At 43.0% G+C, this 18799-nt stretch overlaps 1 protein-coding gene across 1 annotated transcript in view; it reads right to left on the reverse strand.

The window, feature by feature from the left end:
• The window catches only part of SEMA4G (semaphorin 4G), a 209045-nt gene that overhangs the window by 24379 nt on the left and 165867 nt on the right, over positions 1 to 18799 (reverse strand). Inside the window, exons 12-14 of the mRNA XM_040438633.1 lie at positions 17377 to 17492; positions 6877 to 7031; positions 5456 to 5517 (exon numbers count right to left, since the gene is read on the reverse strand). Coding sequence (XP_040294567.1) covers positions 5456 to 5517; positions 6877 to 7031; positions 17377 to 17492 — 333 coding nt within the window. The remainder of the gene's footprint in view (positions 1 to 5455; positions 5518 to 6876; positions 7032 to 17376; positions 17493 to 18799) is intronic.

Consider the following 18799-nt stretch of genomic DNA (forward strand, 5'->3'; position numbering starts at 1 on the left):
TGCATTGTAAAGGATTAGACCCCCAAAAGTTCAAGTCCCAAAGTGGGACAAAAAATAAAGTGAAAAAAAAAGTGAAAAAAAATCAAATTTTCCCCCCAAAAAATGTAAAGTTTCAAGTAAAAATAAACAAAAACGTCATTTTCCCCAAATAAAGTTAAAAAAAATTGGTAAAAATAGGGGGGGGGGGGGGGGAGTATACATATTAGGTATCGCCGCGTCCGTATCGACAGGTTCTATAAACATATCACATGACCTAACCACTCAGATGAACACAGTAAAAAATAAAAACTGTGCTAAATAAACCATTTTTTTGTCACCTTACATCACAAAAAGTACAACAGCAAGCGATCAAAAAGGCGTTTGCCCACCAAAATAGAACCAATCTAACCGTCACCTCATCCCGCAAAAAATGAGCCTCTACCTGAGACAATCGCACAAAAAAAAAAAAAACTATGGCTCAGAATATGGAGACACTAAAACATCATTTTTTTGGTTTTAAAAAAGCTGTTAGTGTAAAATTTACATAAATAAAAAAAAAGTATACATATTAGGTATCGACCGGCTCTATAAAAAAAATCACATTACCTAACCCCTCAGATGAACACCGTAAAAAATAAAAAATAAAAACTGTGATAAATAAACTATTTTTTGTCACCTTAAGTCACAAAAAGTGTAATAGCAAGCGATCAAAAAGTCACACGCACCCCAAAATAGTGCCAATAAAACCGTCATCTCATCCCGAAAAAATCATACCCGACCCAAGGAAATCGCCCAAAAACTGAAAAAATTATGGCTCTAAGACTATGGGAACACAAAAACATGATTTTTTTTTGCTTCAAAAATGAAATCATTGTGTAAAACTTACATAAATAAAAAAAAAAAGTATACATATTAGGTATCGCCGCGTCCGTGACAACCTGGTCTATAAAAATACCACATGATCTAACCTGTCAGATGAATGTTGTAAATAACAAAAAATAAAAACGGTGCCAAAACAGCTATTTCTTGTTACCTTGCCTCACAAAAAGTGTAATATAGAGCAACCAAAAATCATATGTACCCTAAACTAGTACCAACAAAACTTCCACCCTATCCCGTAGTTTCTAAAATCGGGTCACTTTTTTGGAGTTTCTACTCTAGGGGTGCATCAGGGGGCTTCAAATGGGACATGGTGTCAAAAAAAACAGTCCAGCAAAATCTGCCTTCCAAAAACCGTATGGCATTCCTTTCCTTCTGCGCCCTGCCGTGTGCCCGTACAGTAGTTTACGACCGCATATGGGGTGTTTCTGTAAACTACAGAATCAAGGCCATAAATATTGAGTTTTGTTTGGCTGTTAACCCTTGCTTTGTTACTGGAAAAAATGGATTAAAATGGAAAATTTGCCAAAACATTGAAATTCTGAAATTTCATCTCCATTTGCCAATAACTCTTGTGGAACACCTAAAGGGTTAACGACATTTGTAAAATCAGTTTTGAATACCTTGAGGGGTGTAGTTTCTTAGATGGGGTCACTTTTATGGAGTTTCTACTCTAGGGTTGCATCAGGGGGGCTTCAAATGGGACATGGTAAAAAAAAAAAAACAGTCCAGCAAAATCTGCCTCTCAAAAACCGTATGGCATTGCTTTCCTTCTGTGCCCTGCCGTGTGCCCGTACAGTAGTTTACGACCACATATGGGGTGTTTCTGTAAACTACAGAATCAGGGCCATAAATATTGAGTTATGTTTGGCTGTTAACCCTTGCTTTGTAAAAGTAAAAAAAATCTTAAAATTGAAAATCTGCCAAAAAAGTGACATTTTGAAATTGTATCTCTATTTTCCATTAATTTTTGTGGAACACCTAAAGGGTTAACAAAGTTTGTAAAAATCAGTTTTGAATACCTTGAGGGGTGTAGTTTCTTAGATGGGGTCACTTTTATGGAGTTTCTACTCTAGGGGTACATCAGGGGGGCTTCAAATGGGACATGGTGTCAAAAAAAACCAGTCCAGCAAAATCTGCCTTCCAAAAAACATATGGCATTCCTTTCCTTCTGCGCCCTGCCGTGTGCCCGTACAGCAGTTTACGACCACATATGGGGTGTTTCTGTAAACTACAGAATCAGAGCCATAAGTATTGAGTTTGGTTTGGCTGTTAACCCTTGCTTTGTAACTGAAAAAAAAAAAATTAAAATGGAAAATCTGCCAAAAAAGTGAGATTTTGAAATTGCATCTCTATTTTCCATAAATTCTTGTGGAACACCTAAAGGGTTAACAAAGTTTGTAAAATCAGTTTTGAATACCTTGAGGGGTGTAGTTTATAGAATGGGGTCATTTTTGGGTGGTTTCTATTATGTAAGGCTCGCAAAGTGACTTCAGACCTGAACTGGTCCCGAAAAATTGGGTTTTTGAAAATTTCTGAAAAATTTCAAGATTTGCTTCTAAACTTCTAAGGCTAGTTTCACACTTGCGGCAGGACGGATCCGACATGCTGTTTACCATGTCGGATCCGTCCTGTGGCTGTTCGCCGTGCCCCCGCTCCGTCCTCATTGACTATAATGGGGACGGGGGCGGAGCTCCGGCGCAGCACGGCGGTGCACGGAGAAAGCCGCCGGACTAAAAAACCTGACATGCAGTAATTTTAGTCCGGCGGCCTTAAGCCGTGCACCGCCGTGCTGCGCCGGAGCTCCGCCCCCATCCCCATTATAGTCAATGGGGACGGAGCGGCGGCCCGGGGGCACGGCGAAACAGCCGCAGGACGGATCCGACATGGTGAACAGCCTGTCGGATCCGTCCTGCCGCAAGTGTGAAAATACCCTAAGCCTTGTAACATCCCCAAAAAATTAAATATCATTCCCGAAATGATCCAAACATGAAGTAGACATATGGGGAATGTAAAGTAATAACTATTTTTGGAGGTATTACTATGTATTATAGAAGTAGAGAAATTGAAACTTTTTTGGTAAATTAGATTTTTTTTTTTATAAATAATTTTTATTTTTTTTAACTTCATTTTACCAGTGTCATGAAGTACAATATGTGACGAAAAAACTATCTCAGAATGGCCTGGATAAGTCAAAGCGTTTTAAAGTTATCACCACTTAAAGTGACACTGGTCAGATTTGCAAAAAATGGCCTGGTCCTTAAGGTGAAATAAGGCTGTGTCCTGAAGGGGTTAAATGATGGAAACAAACGGCACCTGATGGATCCTCGTTAATGAGGTCTGTTGGCTTTCCATCAGGGAGCCTAGCAATTTATAGGCCAAAAAAGTAAAGCATATTACAGCATTTTCTCTGCCCTTTTGATAGATCTAAGGCTACTTTCACACTAGCGTTTTAGTTTTCCGGTATTGAGATCTGTCATAGGGGCTCAATACCGGGAAAAAGCACTTCAGTTTTGTTCCTATTCATTGTCAATAGGGACAAAACTGAACTGAACAGAACGGAGTGCTCCAAAATGCATTTCGTTCCGTTTAGTTGCGTTCCCATTTCGGAGAGCAAACCGCAACATGTTGTAGTTTGCTTTCCCTCCTGGGATGCGGAGCAAGACGGATCCGGCATGACCCCCAAAGCAAGTCAATTGGGACGGATCAGTTTTCTCTAACACAATCTGCCACAATAGAAAACGGATCCGTCCCCCATTGACTTTCAGTGGAGTTCATGACGGATCAGTCTTGGCAATGTTAAAGATAATACAACCGGATCCGTTCATAACGGATGCAGACGGTTGTATTATCAGTAACGGAAGCACTTTTGCTGAACCCTGCCGGATCCAGTAAAAACGCTGGTGTGAAAGTAGCCTGAGCAAAGTTCTATTCAAAGCAATGGCAGTGTGTGTATAATGTTACACCGGATTGTTATTAACAGAAATCTCAGCAGTGTCCTGGAGGTTTGATTGCCCTATAATTCTCAAAATCACTGGAGTTCCAAGATGAGACTTTACCAGCGCGATTTTCCCACAAGTATCAGAGCATCTTTTTAAATGGATTTCTCCTTTAAGCAAATTCTGCTTCTTCACAAACCTCTACCAATCTGTATCCTTGGTGATTCACCCATATGTTCAGGTCTTCCTATCATCTAGGGTTACCAGCCCTCAATTTGCACCAACCCCTGTCACTTGTGCAGAGCTTTTCAATTTCCCATGAATCTCTATCTTTAGAAAAATGTAATGTTTTTTTTTATTTTAAGACTGAGCTTATTCCTCAAGCAGTAGGGGGTAAAATCACTTATTAAAACATGACTTTTTTAGCAAAAAAAAACACCCAAAAACATTCTACAGACAAGAACTGTAAAAATGATTCCATGACACAATGGGGAAAATGTATTAAGGGTACGTCCACATTAGCATTCGAAATCTACCATAGGAAAGGCCTGCTGGAGTTCACCGTATCTAGCATAGCCAAAAAATGCAGGGAGCCAACCGATCCCCATTGACTATAATAGGACCTGGAAGTGATCTGGCGACTTTCCGCCCTAAATGCCGGGTTTTGGCAGGACAAATACATTTTTTTTTTGTTTAGCCAACAGCTGGCACTTCTACTGGAACAGACTACCGAAACAGGCTTCCAGATCTCCTAACATAGTGCTAATAATTCTGCCTTAAATTTTGTAATAAATGGCATGTACCAAATGTACTAGTGGCTGACACTGTGGGGGAGATTTTTCTTGTTTGTCCTGTTTTTCACCAACTCCTACAGAAATTACGACATTTCTTCGAGGTTTTTTTTTCAATATTAAAAGTCACATTTGATAAATAATCTATAAAACTACTCGCCTAACTAACTGTGCCTACATTCCCACCCACTTTTTGTAAGCAGCAAAAGGGTGTGACATCAAAAAGTTGGCAAAATTTTTTTTGCAGCAGCATGAGAAAACCAGCGTACAGAACTTGATGAATCCTTCTCTCCATTTATGCCAAATGTTTAATGTCACGAGTGCAAAGTGGATAAACTGGGTGCAACTGGTACGCATCCTATGACACTATTCACACTAGATCTCTCCCAATGCCTTCCTGTTTCTGAATATCACATCCTTTATCTTCTTGGTCCCGGAGGCGGCATGCTGTCCGCATAAATGTGGATTCGTTTTTTTTCCCCGATTAGATGCGGACCCATTCACTTCTATGGGGCCCTTTTCTTTCGTTCTATGGCTCCGCAAAAGAAATAAAACATGTCCTATACTTGCCAGTGAAAATCAGGACGTGGCCCCATTGAAGTCTATGGGTCCTCAAAAATGCGGAATGCAATCCGTTATTTTGCGGACATGTTGAACTGTCCGCAAAAAAAAAAAAGGATCCGCATATGGCCGTCTGAACGAGCCCTAACAGTGAATGCAAGAATATCGCAATGCTAAATATAACACCGTAGATTTACTGCCCAGTTCATACAGGCGTCCTGCTCACTCAGCATTAACTCTTGCAGCACTGTCTCCCAGGCTCGTTTGCATGCAGTACTGATGTAGTAAAATAAGCAGAGCGCGTACCCTCGTATGTGCCGTTTAGACATCCTCTGTTACCATTCTGCAGGTCCTGCGTCATCTGTACCCTGCAAGCAGCCAAGAACAACAATTCATACAGTGAAATGCGATGACAAAACCAAATGAAATGAACAGAAAGAAAGAACGCCGGGGAGGACAGATTTTACCGGAAAAAAGAGAGAAGAGTAGTTGTTCTGCCTTATTAATTAAAAAGATTTTTCTGCATCCTACGGAAGTTTTACATGCCTCATTTAATGACTTGTTCTTTTCTATTAGTTTTAGTGTATTGTATAAGGTGTACTGCGGCCTAACTCACTAACAGGAAGTTATCGCCGTCTGCCATGTTACACGTACAGTGGAGCTGCAGCCCGGTCACTGACAACCCTGACAGCACACAATAGAGTTGTCACTCCTCCCCCTCCTTCAAATCCTTTCACATTACAGAGTGAATGCAGACTCTCCAGGTGAGGTGCAGTTATTGGGGTTTTCCAGGAGGTTAATACCGATGACCTATCCTATGGATTGTCATCAATATCTGATCGGTGAGGGCTCTGACACCCGGGACCCCTGCCGATCATCTCTTCGAGAAGGCAGTGGCGCTCACAATAGCGTCACGACCTTCTCTCAGCTTTTCCTAGGCTGAGTGACATCAGATTCATCGGTCACGTAGCCTAGGAGCAGCTCAGCCCCATTGTAGAGAATGGGGCCAAGTGCAATACCAAACACAGCCACTGTACTATCTATGGTGCTGTGCTTCGCAAGAACGGTGAAGGCCGCGGCGCTCACAGGAGTTCTCGCGCCTTCTCAAACAGCTGATCAGTGGGGGTCCCAAGTGTCGGATCCCCACCAATTAGATAATGATGTCTTCAGTATTTAAAGGGATTATCAACCCCTAAAATGCCTCCCCATACACCTGGGCCCCTCATAGAGGTTGTACTTACCTGGCTCCCCGCACCCACGTCGCTTCTGACGCCCCCACAGCATCTCACAGTTGCGCAGGTAAAAACACCCGGCGTCGGGGGGGTTGGGCAGCCAATACCAGGCCATGATGGGGACGAGCCTCCCTAACATCACCCGCGATGCTAGGGAGGCTCGTTCTCGTCACAGCCTGCTATTGGCTATCCCCCCTTCCCCCGACGCCGGATGTTTTCATCCGCACGATGGGGAGAGGCAGCAACGGCCATGTGGGCGTCAGAAGCAAAGCAGGTGCCAAGGAAGCCAGGAAAGTATAACCTCTGTCAGGGGCCCGGGCGTATGGGAAGGTATTTTAGGGGTTGGATCACCCCTTTAAGTCTCGTGAAATCCCTTTGAAAAATGCATTGCTTGCGAATGACAAATGCTTCATCATTCCTTGCAAAAGACGGAAAGTCAGACTAGTTTACTAGCACTCTTGAAAAAAGGAAAAATAATTAGGAATGAAACCTTACCAGTCTTGATGTGTGAGAGGTTTCCGACACGTGCTGCCATCCCAACCACAATACGGATTCCGGGCCAGAATGCAGTCGTAGCATGAGGAGTACTGATTACACCCAGAAAGTGGTATCTGGAGGACCCCGCTCTCGGTGCCAATATACAAACTATTCTGGAGAAAACAAATTACCAGATATTAATCATATGTTGTATGGATCAGTTATTAGGTCATGTGTGTTAAAAGATAATAAACCCACACTCATCTTGACTGGACTGGAGCAATATACAGTTGAAGTCTTTAGAAAGGGAATGTATCACCAATTTTTTTGTCCAACTGAAATATATTCCTCTTTTCTGATCTGTTTCTATTTTCCGATTTTAGATTTTGTTTTATTAAATTTCTGAACATTATTATGGGGGGACGCCATCTTGCTTTAGCTGCTGTTAACAGCATGTATGGATATGATCTACAGCAGCCACATGGAGCGTATACCACAATAGACAGGAGATGTTCATGCTCTGTGCACAGGGAGGGGGCTTAAATAAGCTGTGACCATCTCCTATTGTGAATGGTGAATCCTGTGTTATCTCTCTTTGTGTGTGTGTGTATATATATATATATATATATATATACACACATACATACAGTGGATATAAAAAGTCTACACACCCCTGTTAAAAAGTCAGGTTTCTGTGATGTAAAAAAATGAGACAAAGATAAATCCTTTCAAAACTTTTTCCACCTTTAATGTGACCTATAAACTGTACCACTCAATTGAAAAACAAACTGAAATCTTTTAGGTAGAGGGAAGAAAACAAAAATATTGTGGTTGCATAAGTGTGCACACCCTCTTATAACTGGTGATGTAGCTGTGTTCAGAATTAAGCAATCACATTCAAAATCATGTTAAGGGTCCATTCACACGTCCGTAACGTGTTTTGAGGATCCATGGATACGCGGAAACGCAAAACACGGACACGGCAATGAGCGTTCCGCATTTGCGGACGAGAATAGGACATGTTCTATTTTTTTCGGGAACAGAATTGCGGACCCGGAAGTCCGGGTCCGCAATTCCGTATCCGGGCACCACATCGTGCTGCCCCATAGAAATGAATGGGTCCGCAATTCCGTTCCGCAAAATGTGTAACGAAATGGCGGACCTGTGAATGAGGCCTAAATAGGAGTCAGCATACACCTGCCATCATTTAAAGTGCCTCTGATTAACCCCAAATAAAGTTCAGCTGCTCTAGTTGGTCTTTCCTGAAATTTTCTTAGTCGCATCCCACAGCAAAAGCCATGGTCCACAGAGAGCTTCCAAAGCATCAGAGGGATCTCACTGTTAGAAGATATCAGTCAGGAGAAGGGTACAAAAGAATTTCCAAGGCATTAGATATACCATGGAACACAGTGAAGACAGTCATCATCAAGTGGAGGAAATATGGCACAACAGTGACATTACCAAGAACTGGACGTCCCTCCAAAATTGATGAAAAGACGAGAAGAAAACTGGTCTGGGAGGCGACCAAGAGGCCTACAGCAACATTAAAGGAGCTGCAGGAATATCTGGCAAGTACTGGCTTTGTGGTACATGTGACAACAATCTCCCGTATTCTTCATATGTCTGGGCTATGGGGTAGAGTGGCAAGACGAAAGCCTTTTCTTACGAAGAAAAACATCCAAGCCAGGCTACATTTTGCAAAAACACATCTGAAGTCTCCCAAAAGAATGTGGAAAAAGGTGTTATGGTCTGATGACACCAAGGTTGAACTTTTTGGCTATAATTCCAAAAGATATGTTTGGCGCAAAAACAAACACTGCACATCACCAAAAGAACCCCATACCCACAGTGAAGCATGGTGGTGGCAGCATCATGCCAAGGGGCGTTTTTTCTTCAGCTGGAACTGGGGCCTTAGTTAAGCTAGAGGGAACTATGAACAGTTCCAAATACCAGTCAATATTGGCACAAAACCTTCAGGCTTCTGCTAGAAAGCTAAACATGAAGAGGAACTTCATCTTTCAGCATGACAACGACCCAAAGCATACATCCAAATCAACAAAGGAATGGCTTCACCAGAAGAAGATTAAAGTTTTGGAATGGCCCAGCCAGAGCCCAGACCTGAATTCGATTGAAATTCTGTGGGGTGATCTGAAGAGGGCTGTGCACAGGAGATGCCCTCGCAATCTGACAGATTTGGTGTGTTTTTGCAAAGAAGAGTGGGCAAATATTGCGAAGTCAAAACGTGCCATGCTGATAGACTCATACCCAAAAAGACTGAGTACTGTAATAAAATCAAAAGGTGCTTCCACAAAGAATTAGTTTAAGGGTGTGCACACTTATGCAACCATATTATTTTATTTTTATATTTTTTTCTTCCCTCTACCTAAAAGATTTCAGTTTGTTTTTCAATTGAGTTGTACAGTTTATAGGTCACATTAAAAGGTGGAAAAAGTTCTGAAATGATTTATCTTTGTCTCATTTTTTTACATCACAGAAACCTAAAATTTTAACAGGGGTGTGTAGACTTTTTATATCCACTGTATATATATAATTTGTATCATTGTAATCCTGCCTATGAAGATAATGAGATGATTGCTACATACTGATCTGCAAAGAATAGGAAGCATCTTTATATAAGTAGGCTTAGTGGCCAAAAACTGCAGGATTTTAGGATTGTTGTTTTTAAATATAGACATAGAAAATAGATAGCAAAAAAAAAAATATATATATATATATATATATTTGCGACACAGTGTGGGGAATGGTCTGGGAAAACAGGTATTTTCCTCCCAGTGTGTGCTGCTGGCCTGCTTTGCAGCCAGGTGGGGTCAAATACCGGACTGGATTTTAATTCCCGTTCCAAGTTTTTGGCAGCACCTGGCTGTCCTTAAATAGGCAGCTGGGCTCAGCAGCAAGATCTCTGTGTTGGGATCTAAGGCTTGGTGCCAGGTTGGAGGGCTGAGACCTATGGGCCGAGGAAACAGGCCCCCTAAACCCTGCCTTGGACTGCTGGAGGCAGAACTGACATCAAGGTGACTTGTCTTATATGTACTTTCCATTGTGTGTGAAGTAAACACCAAGACTGCAAAGTAACGCATTGTTTTGTGCATTTGCCTCAAGTGTGAATAAACACTGAAGTTTTGCGTTAAAAACTTGTCTTTTGCCTCAGTACTGCGTCCGCTTACCCCATCTACCAGAGCGAAACCCCACAATATATATATTTAAAATAAAAACTGGCTGCCAGCAGATGTAGAGTTCAGCAAGTTCATGCTACAATTCAAACAAACCAATACAGACGAAGAGAACAAACTGTTCTTCCCAAAAGCAGCTTGCTGGAGTAAATTAAATAAGCAGTAAACAAGCCCAAAAGAGATTCTTAAAAATGATTGCTTGATCCTAAGGGTACTTTCACACTAGCGTTTGAGTTCTGTCACAGGAGCTCAATAACGGGAAAAAACTGATCAGTTTTATCCCAATGCATTCTGAATAGAGATGCATCAGTCCCTCTTACGTTTTATGGCCGGAGAAAATACCCCAGCATGCTGCAGTTTTCTCTCCGGCCCAAAATCCTGAACACTTGCCAGAATGCCAGGTCCGGCAATAATGTCCATTGAAATGTATTAGTGCCAGATTCGGCATTAAGTGTTCCGGCAAAACAGATCCGGTTTTCCGGTCTGCGCATGCGCAGACCTTTAAAAATGCAAAAAATAAATAAAAATACCGGATCCGTTTTTCTGGATGACACCGGAGAGACGGATCCGGTATTTCAATGCATTTGTCAGACGATCCGCATCTGGAACCCTAACCCAAAACAATTACATGACTGGGCTGAATCTGTAAGCACACCTGTCGTCACTGCTGACATGAATGTTTAAGTAAATACTCTCATTCTAAATAGTAAATCACAGCCAGTACATGATGATGATGGTGTTCAAGCAAACGCACTCTCAGCAGTCAAGAACTCATGTCACGAGAGGATCCGGAACATAATAAATAATACAATTAAAACGTAACTTTTACTCACTTGGATTAAAATGTGCTCAAACAATAAGGTGAGAAAAAATATGTATATCAAAATAAATATTATACATGCACCTGCAAGACATAAACACCTGGAAAATGAAATGGAATGTTCTTACCAGGCCCAGGATATGGAATGTGCTTTATATCTACCAGATGCTCTGGTTTTCGTCCTTCCATATAACAACAACGGAATCAATGGAGCAGGAGCTCATGGTTCTCAGGACATAAACTAAGTAACCCTCAGAAAATGTCCCTCATAAAGTGGGAAATGGGGGCTAACAGTCCCTGCCTAGCAATAACAGAGCACCCGCCCCGGTAGGGGCGACCCCGTCAGGAACCTGTCCCTAACTGGGGCCTATTCCCTACACCTGTCTCTCACTATTGTCCCAACATGATATGTTTCCTCTCAGGAAGAGAGACTTATCAGGGGATTTGCGAGTGAAGAAAAGCAAAAGACTTATGGAATAAAAAGGACAAAAATAAATAAATATAAATATGAATATTTTTGACTGGCATCTTTTAGGGTCTTCGGTTTTTAAGGAGTAAGTGCCTTGTATTAACCTTCTCTATGTGATAAATGCCATTTGCTGAAGCGAGACAACTCCTTTAAAGCTGTATGATGCCTTCTGTGTGTTTGAGAAATGGATAAAAGTTTCTTAAAGAAAAGTTTTTCTATTTTTAAAGGAACCCTGAATTCAGGTAGGTCCCAGAGTTTGAGCACAGTCCTGTTTTTCTGATAAATGCATCCTTACCTAGAAAAATAGTCAACACCTAAAGGAGAAACGAACAGCTAGAAGTTCTAACGATACTAACCCTCTTTGTAATTGGTTCCCATATCTAAAAATGAATGGGGTAGAATTATTTTTATTTTATTCCTTGGAAACTCAAAAATATTTGTGCGAGAGCAGCCAAGCGATAAGTAATGACGTCCACGACTGCCAAAACTCTGCACTTGCAAACAAGCCGTAGAGGCAAGGAACCATCAATATGTGCAGCCGAGGAGCCAAGTCCTTGATATAAACACATTCCTCAAGACTGTTTCAGAAGAGTTATACAAATCGGGTATCCTAAGATGCACCTAAGTCAATGCAGCACATGTCCCTACGGTCAGAATATCACTGCAGTGCAGGGGATGGGTAAAAGGGTTTGAGATTAAAGAGGACCTGTCACCTCTCCTGACATGTGAATGAATTAAAAGGTCCATGTGGGTGTTGGAGGTATGTGCCTGCACAGTCTGACACTATCAAATCTGTGCTGGCAGTGTCAGATTGTGCAGGGACACGCCCCCAACTGGTAACACCCATTCGGACCTTCATTGCAAACTGCTAGTAATTCAACCATAAAATTCTAGTAGGAATAAAAAAAATAAAAATAAATGGCAATATTATCCGCTAGCAAGAATATACTATGCATGGATTTTTGCAGCTTCCACTGAATTCAATGTGAGCTTTATAAATCAGTACACCCCCTAGTGGTACATTTTGGGGGATACATTTTCATCATTTAACTAAATGGAAGAAGGTAAGAAATGCACAAATGAATCATGTACTAATCATGTAATCATGTATTGCATCAGTTTATTCTAAATGTCACTGTTCCCAGTGCGATAGATATTAGATGGATTATAATCTGGAGGGATTACACTGCAGTTGGACATAGTGTTTGATATTTACTGCTAGTTTTCAAGACAAAAATTTATTATGGCGCAAAAGCAAATAAGAATTTCTTGCAACAGGACGGATGCTGTAAACTCCTCTAGTGCTGAGCTTGTCTGTACACTGAGTTACTGCAGCTTTTATACAAGACCTTGAGCAACAAAGTAGGACACAGGGCTGTTTCTCTCTTTGACAACCCGTTTGCAAACCCGGATTGTTAGAAGTTGCCGGTCCTGACTGTGTCCTGATGAAGGATATTGAGGGAGATGAGGAACGTACATGTTGGATTTTAACGCGACCAATATTTTGTTCTGTCTCCCCCTCCCCTACTGGGCCAGGTTTATGGGAGGTCAAGGTCAAAAACTGTTGACCAAACTAAACCCCTATCTTATGTGTGTGACCAGCCGAGAGCTCTGCCCTTTTTGCTTTGATCAGCTTTTTTTTCCTTATGAATAAAGCTACATGCACACGACCATGCCATGTTTTGCGGTCTGCAAATTGCGGATCAGCAAAACACAGATGCCAACCGCGTGCGTTCCGCAATTTGCGGAATGGAACGGGCGGCCTACTCTTGTCGGCAAAATGGAAAATAGGTCATGTTCTATTTTCTTTTGCGGGGTCACGGAACGGAGTGGGTTGTCCGAATCTTTTGTGGCCCCACTGAAGTGAATTGGTACGCATCAGAGCTGCAAAATATGCGGCTCGGATGCAGACCAAAACAACGGTCGTGGGCATGAGGCCTAAGGCCTGTATTACATCAACAGATTATCTAACCAATATCTGTCCAATCAGACCAATAGTTGGGGTGTATAACAGAAGATCAGTGTGTGTAACTGACCATCTGACCAATGACTGATCCGAAAATCTGTCAGATAATCTGTTGGTGTAATACAGGCCTAACACTGTCCTTGTATCTGATTGCTGATGGGGCACCGCGTCCAGCTAAAGGCCTCTGAGCTTTGTTCCGAATAAGGCCTCTTTCACACAACCCTTTTTTTTTCATTTACGGGCCTTTTTTTGCGTTCCGTATACGGAACCATTCATTTAAATGGTTCCGCAAAAAAACCCAGAATGTACTACGTATGCATTTCGTTTCTGTATTTCCATTCCGTTGAAAGATAGAACATGTCCTATTATTGCCCGCAAATCACGTTCCGTGGCTCCATTCAAGTCGATGGGTCCACGAAAAAAAAACAGAACACATACAGAACTGCATCCGTATGTCTTCCGTATCCGCTCCGTTTTTGCGGAACCATCTATTGAAAATGTTATGCCCAGCCCAATTTTTTCCATGTAATTACTGTATATGCCATACGGAAAAACGGAACAGAAACGGAAACCAAAAACGGATCTGTGGAAAACGGACCGCAAAACACTGTAAAAGCCATACGGTCATGTGAAAAAGGGCTTAATTGTGGGGAGGTCTCAGGACCTACTGAAAAAAACTTCTGACATCCCCATGAGATGGAGATGTTTTTGGAAATGGTTGGTAGGTACCATTTACTACATTAAAGGGGTTGTGCAGAGGGTACATATGATGACCTATCCTCAGGATAGGTCATCCATACCAGATAAGCACCGGAACACCGCCGATCAGCTACTTGAAGAGTTGGCGGTGCTCTGGTCCTATTCAAGAACAGGCAGTCTTGGGGGGCGGAGCCTTTAGGCAAGACCAGCATGACAGGGGGTTGGTTCAGGGAGACCCCAGGGGGGGTAGGGATTGGTAGATTCAATTCAGGGAGTGGGTAATTGGGGGGCTTTAAGTAGGCAGAAGAGGTGGCTCTTTTTAGTTAAACCAGATAGCACTTGCAGCACTTACCTAGATGGAGCTGGAAGCGTTAATTGAGAAGCTGAGGGCAGCTGCAGCAGCCCGAGGCACTGAATGGGTGCAGGATCAGTTCCAGGGGTTATTAAGGGGGGCAGCTGAGGCATCTGCATCGCCTCAGACACTGACATGCCGGCCGCGGTGGGCTCTCCCGCCTTCGCGCCTCAGTCCGGACCAACTTCTTCCTCGAGCTCAGTGCCGTATTAGGAGCCCCTCCAGGGACCCTTCATGCCTGCAGACGGCGGGACAGGCCCTGGCGTGGAAGGAATCCAGCAAGTAGGTGGAGCTCACGAGGTGGCCGGGACCGGTCGCTTCATGCGGCATCCAGGGGCAGAGTGGGATCCTGAGCAGGAACGGCGGGCTCTTCTCTAGGACTGGGCTGTGAGAAAGGTCCACTGAGAGACCAAAATGGCGTCCGGGCTGCTGCTAGTCATGTGGCTAGGTGCAGCAGGCCTTCATCCCCTTCACAGTGGCGGGAAGATGGCTCCGTCCCCTCGGGAAAAGTGGATATGGAGAACAGCTTCAACGTCCCTGGCTTGATGGCAGCTGGGGGACAGTTACCGGACATTCCTTCCCCTGGATCTTTAAGGGCGACGCAGAGGACCAGTCAGCAGGATTCCGGAGGGGCGGCTGATGGGGTCACAGCACCTAGGCAGCCATGTGAGATAATGTGGGGACCTTTTTCACAAGATCCGGGGATGGGGGGGTTGGGGCCCCTTTAACAGATTTAGGTAAGGGTTTGGGACATTTATTGGGAAGCTTGGTGGGCTTATTAGCAGGTGGGGGTATGGAATGGGCGTCACCGGTGTAGGCGTGGGGGGTTAATAGGGGTGCCTGCAGGCACTACCGCGGGGCCAGATGGGGCTGCGGTAGGTGGAGTTGGCAGAACAGCGTTCGGCGGCGGAGAATATAGTGAGGTTGGATGATCAGGCAAAAGGGGAAGTGTATGTATGTTTTGAAGGCCCTTTAGGGGCGCATTTAAAACAGGAGGTTAGAGAGCGTATTTGGAAAGTGGAGTAATCTGGGAGTCGTTCAGGCAAATAATGGTTTGTCGGCCTCTTCGCAGTTAGTGGTACGGCTGTTACAGCGGCTAGTCTTGGAATGTTTATCACTCAACACGTGGGTGGTGGCGGTACATGTACCTGGGATTGACAATTGTATTGCTGATGCTTTCTCTCGTTCACAGTCGGAACGTTTTCGGCAGCTTGCCCCGGAGGTGGAAGAGGTTGGGCTGGCATGCCCGATACGTGAGATACTTATTCAAAGGCATGGCATTGTTGGAAGGAGTTGTGTGGAAGGTTGGGAGTTGGGGGTGACGACTTGTTGTTGTTGGTGGGGCACTGCAGGGATGAGGGATGGTCAGTTGCTAAAATTAATAGTTATGTGGCGGGGCTGGCTTTTGGTGTTAGATTGCATAAAATGCCGGATTTTACAAAGTCATTTTTGGTTGGGCGGGCTTTAAAAGGATGTTGAGTATTAGAGGGGTCGAGCGGAAGGTAACCAATAACTCTGTCAAGTGAAAGGGCCGAGCAGTTGTAACAACACTGCGCCATCTCTACCAACAATATGACGCGCGGTGTAAACTTGAAGAGGAAGCAGCGCTAACAACTGATGTGCTGGGAGTCGGACTTCGGACGATTTTATATTGATGACCTATCCTATCAATATGTACCCACTGTACAACCCCTTTATCATAAGGCTGGAGCTACACCTTGACTTTTTGTAGCTGTTTTGGTTGATTTTGAACATTGATTTTAACCATTTTGATTGGTTTTGTTTTTGTCGAGTGACAGCTGCTGTCCAGAGCAGTAAACACAGTTGTATGCAATCTTGCGCACTGCAGCTGTCAACCGATAATTTTGTAATTTCATATCATTAAAAATCTAGTAAAGCCGTTGAGTTATTTAATGAATGAATAATAATAATAAAAGTGCTACAATAAGTCTAGGTATAGCTCCAGCCTAAGGGCTCATGCACACGAACAAATGTATGTTATGGTCTGCAAAACACGGATCCACAAAAAATACGGATGACGTCCATGTGACACCGTATTGCATCCGTTTTTTTTTTGCGGATCCATTGTAACAATGCCTGTCCTTGCCCGCAACACGGACAAGAATAGGACATGTTCTATTTTTTGCGGAACAGATTTGCGGACATCCGGAAACAGAATGTCATTTCCTTTTTTTTTTTCAAGCCCCATTGAAATAAATGGTTCCGTATACAGACCTGTAAAAAAACTGAATGGAAACGGAAGAAAAATAAGTTTGTGTGCATGAGCCCTAAGGGCTCATACACATGACTGTATTTTCTTTCTGTGTCCGTTGCGGGGTTTTTTGCAGCCAGTATGCGGAGCCATTCACTTCAATAGGTACACAAAAAAACGGAAATGACTCCGTGTGCATTCCATTTCCGTATGTCCGCAAGTACGTTCCATTTTGCGGACAAGGACAGGCATTGTTACAACGTATCTGCAAAAAAAAAACTGATGCAACACAGACGCCACACAGATGTCATGCTTCTTTTTTTGCGGATCCGTGTTTTGGGACCCCAAAATACATACGGTCGTGTGCATGAGCCCTAAGAGAGGGATAATCAGTCAACATCTCTATGTAGGCAGGGCCCTTGGGCTTTTCTATAAAGGGTCTATGCATGCAACTCACACAAACTGACCATACTGCCTGTGATATGGGCACTTCAAGAAATATGGTGCCGTCCCCTAAGAAGCAAAACCTGGAAGATGGAGGCACTGTGCAAATATCTATTACTGGCAGTCCATGCGGCACTTTACATGTCTACAATCCAGATCCATTACGGTATAATACTTGTGAACAGCTAGCAGCGCCATCAGCAGCCGCACGTACCAGACCCCGGCCTTGAGTAGTAATACATTACAGATGTACAGTAAAGCAAGGTTTTAATTTGACTTCCCCCTTTAATTCTGAAGAAATGTAGGAGATGTCCAATCCCACGATAATACGACAACGTCTGCTATAGTAAATTATGATCTCCCACCTGTGTTTTGGATATGACCACATTTTCAACAGCTTGCGGCGTCTTGAAAACCTGTATCTCTTCTATTATGTGAACCTTGTTGTTGATAACTACGGCCTTGTGGATCCAGCCATTGTCTGCAGAAGTAAAACCCAGAGGGAGGTGAGAGGCCTGACTGAGATGGGGGTTTTGCTCTCATTAGATACAAGATATGGAAACCATGAAAATGTGAAGTAAGGAGGAGGAGTACCGAGAAGCCAGAAATTTTAAACGAGTTGTCTCACTTCAGACATTGGTGGTATATCATTAATTTCTGTGAGAGTTCTGCAAATAGTCCTAGAGAGGCGAATGGATGGGCATTTTAGGAACTCCCATAGAAATGAATGGAGAGCACGATACGCACACGTCACTTTCAGGGGCCCCTTCTGGAGACATCTGACATTGGCGCCATATCCCAGCATTATTCCATTAATGTCTGAGATGATAAAACCGTTTTAGCATTATCATTTTACAATGCATGTGTGCCAAGCTAAAGAAGTTCTCTAGGCACCGCTAGCCACAAGGACCAAACTGAAAATGTTATAGAATAGAAATATATTCCCCTTGTTTTTGGGGGTTGTGATCACAAGGATCATATATTCAGTTTTGTAAATACGGTATGTGATACATGGACAGGCTGGGTCTGCCAAGCACGCTGGCTTAGTGGCTCTCTGCTTTGGCCCATATAAAGGCATTCTGAGCAGGATCCCCTCTATGGTCTACATCAAAGGACATATGGAAAGGGCTTGTATTTTCATTCGCATTTAAAGGGGTTGTCCCATGAAAAATATTCTACAGCACCTGGATCTGAATACTTTTGTAATTGCATGTAATTAAAAATGTATTAAAGCCACCTGCTGTTTGCTCTTTTGCTAATTTCTATGTCCACCTCACTGAGATGGACGCACATGCTCAGTTCCATTTTTCAACTGCTACCAGCTGCAACAACAGACATTACACGTCCCCTGAGCTGGCAGCTCAAAATAAATCTAGCAGAGCAATTGGAGCAATGAATGGAGAGATCTGTTTGTTAGAAAGAGGTTATCATGTACTATATTGTTTATGATTTTAATTGTTCATGGGATAACCGCTTAAATTTTTCTCTTAACTACTGAACACATTCAGACACAGTTTGGACCAATTGCCCAGAAAGCTAATTAACCTAATCATATTTTCGGACCCTCGGTCTGGGATGAAACTGAACCGACCAAACAAAATCCACATGAACATCACGATCAGGTGTTGTCCTGGTCAGATTACATGATTTGTAAGTTCACAATGTATGGTTCTCTATCTAAAGCTTGAGGTGTAAATAGGTTCACAAATTCGAGGAACGTATCATAGATTACAAAATTGCAAGAACAATTACCCAATAAATGTATAACCTAAACTGCTCGAAATACAA

The sequence above is a fragment of the Bufo bufo genome, chromosome 6 (genome assembly GCF_905171765.1).
Source record: "Bufo bufo chromosome 6, aBufBuf1.1, whole genome shotgun sequence".
NCBI classification, from domain to species: Eukaryota; Metazoa; Chordata; class Amphibia; order Anura; family Bufonidae; genus Bufo; species Bufo bufo.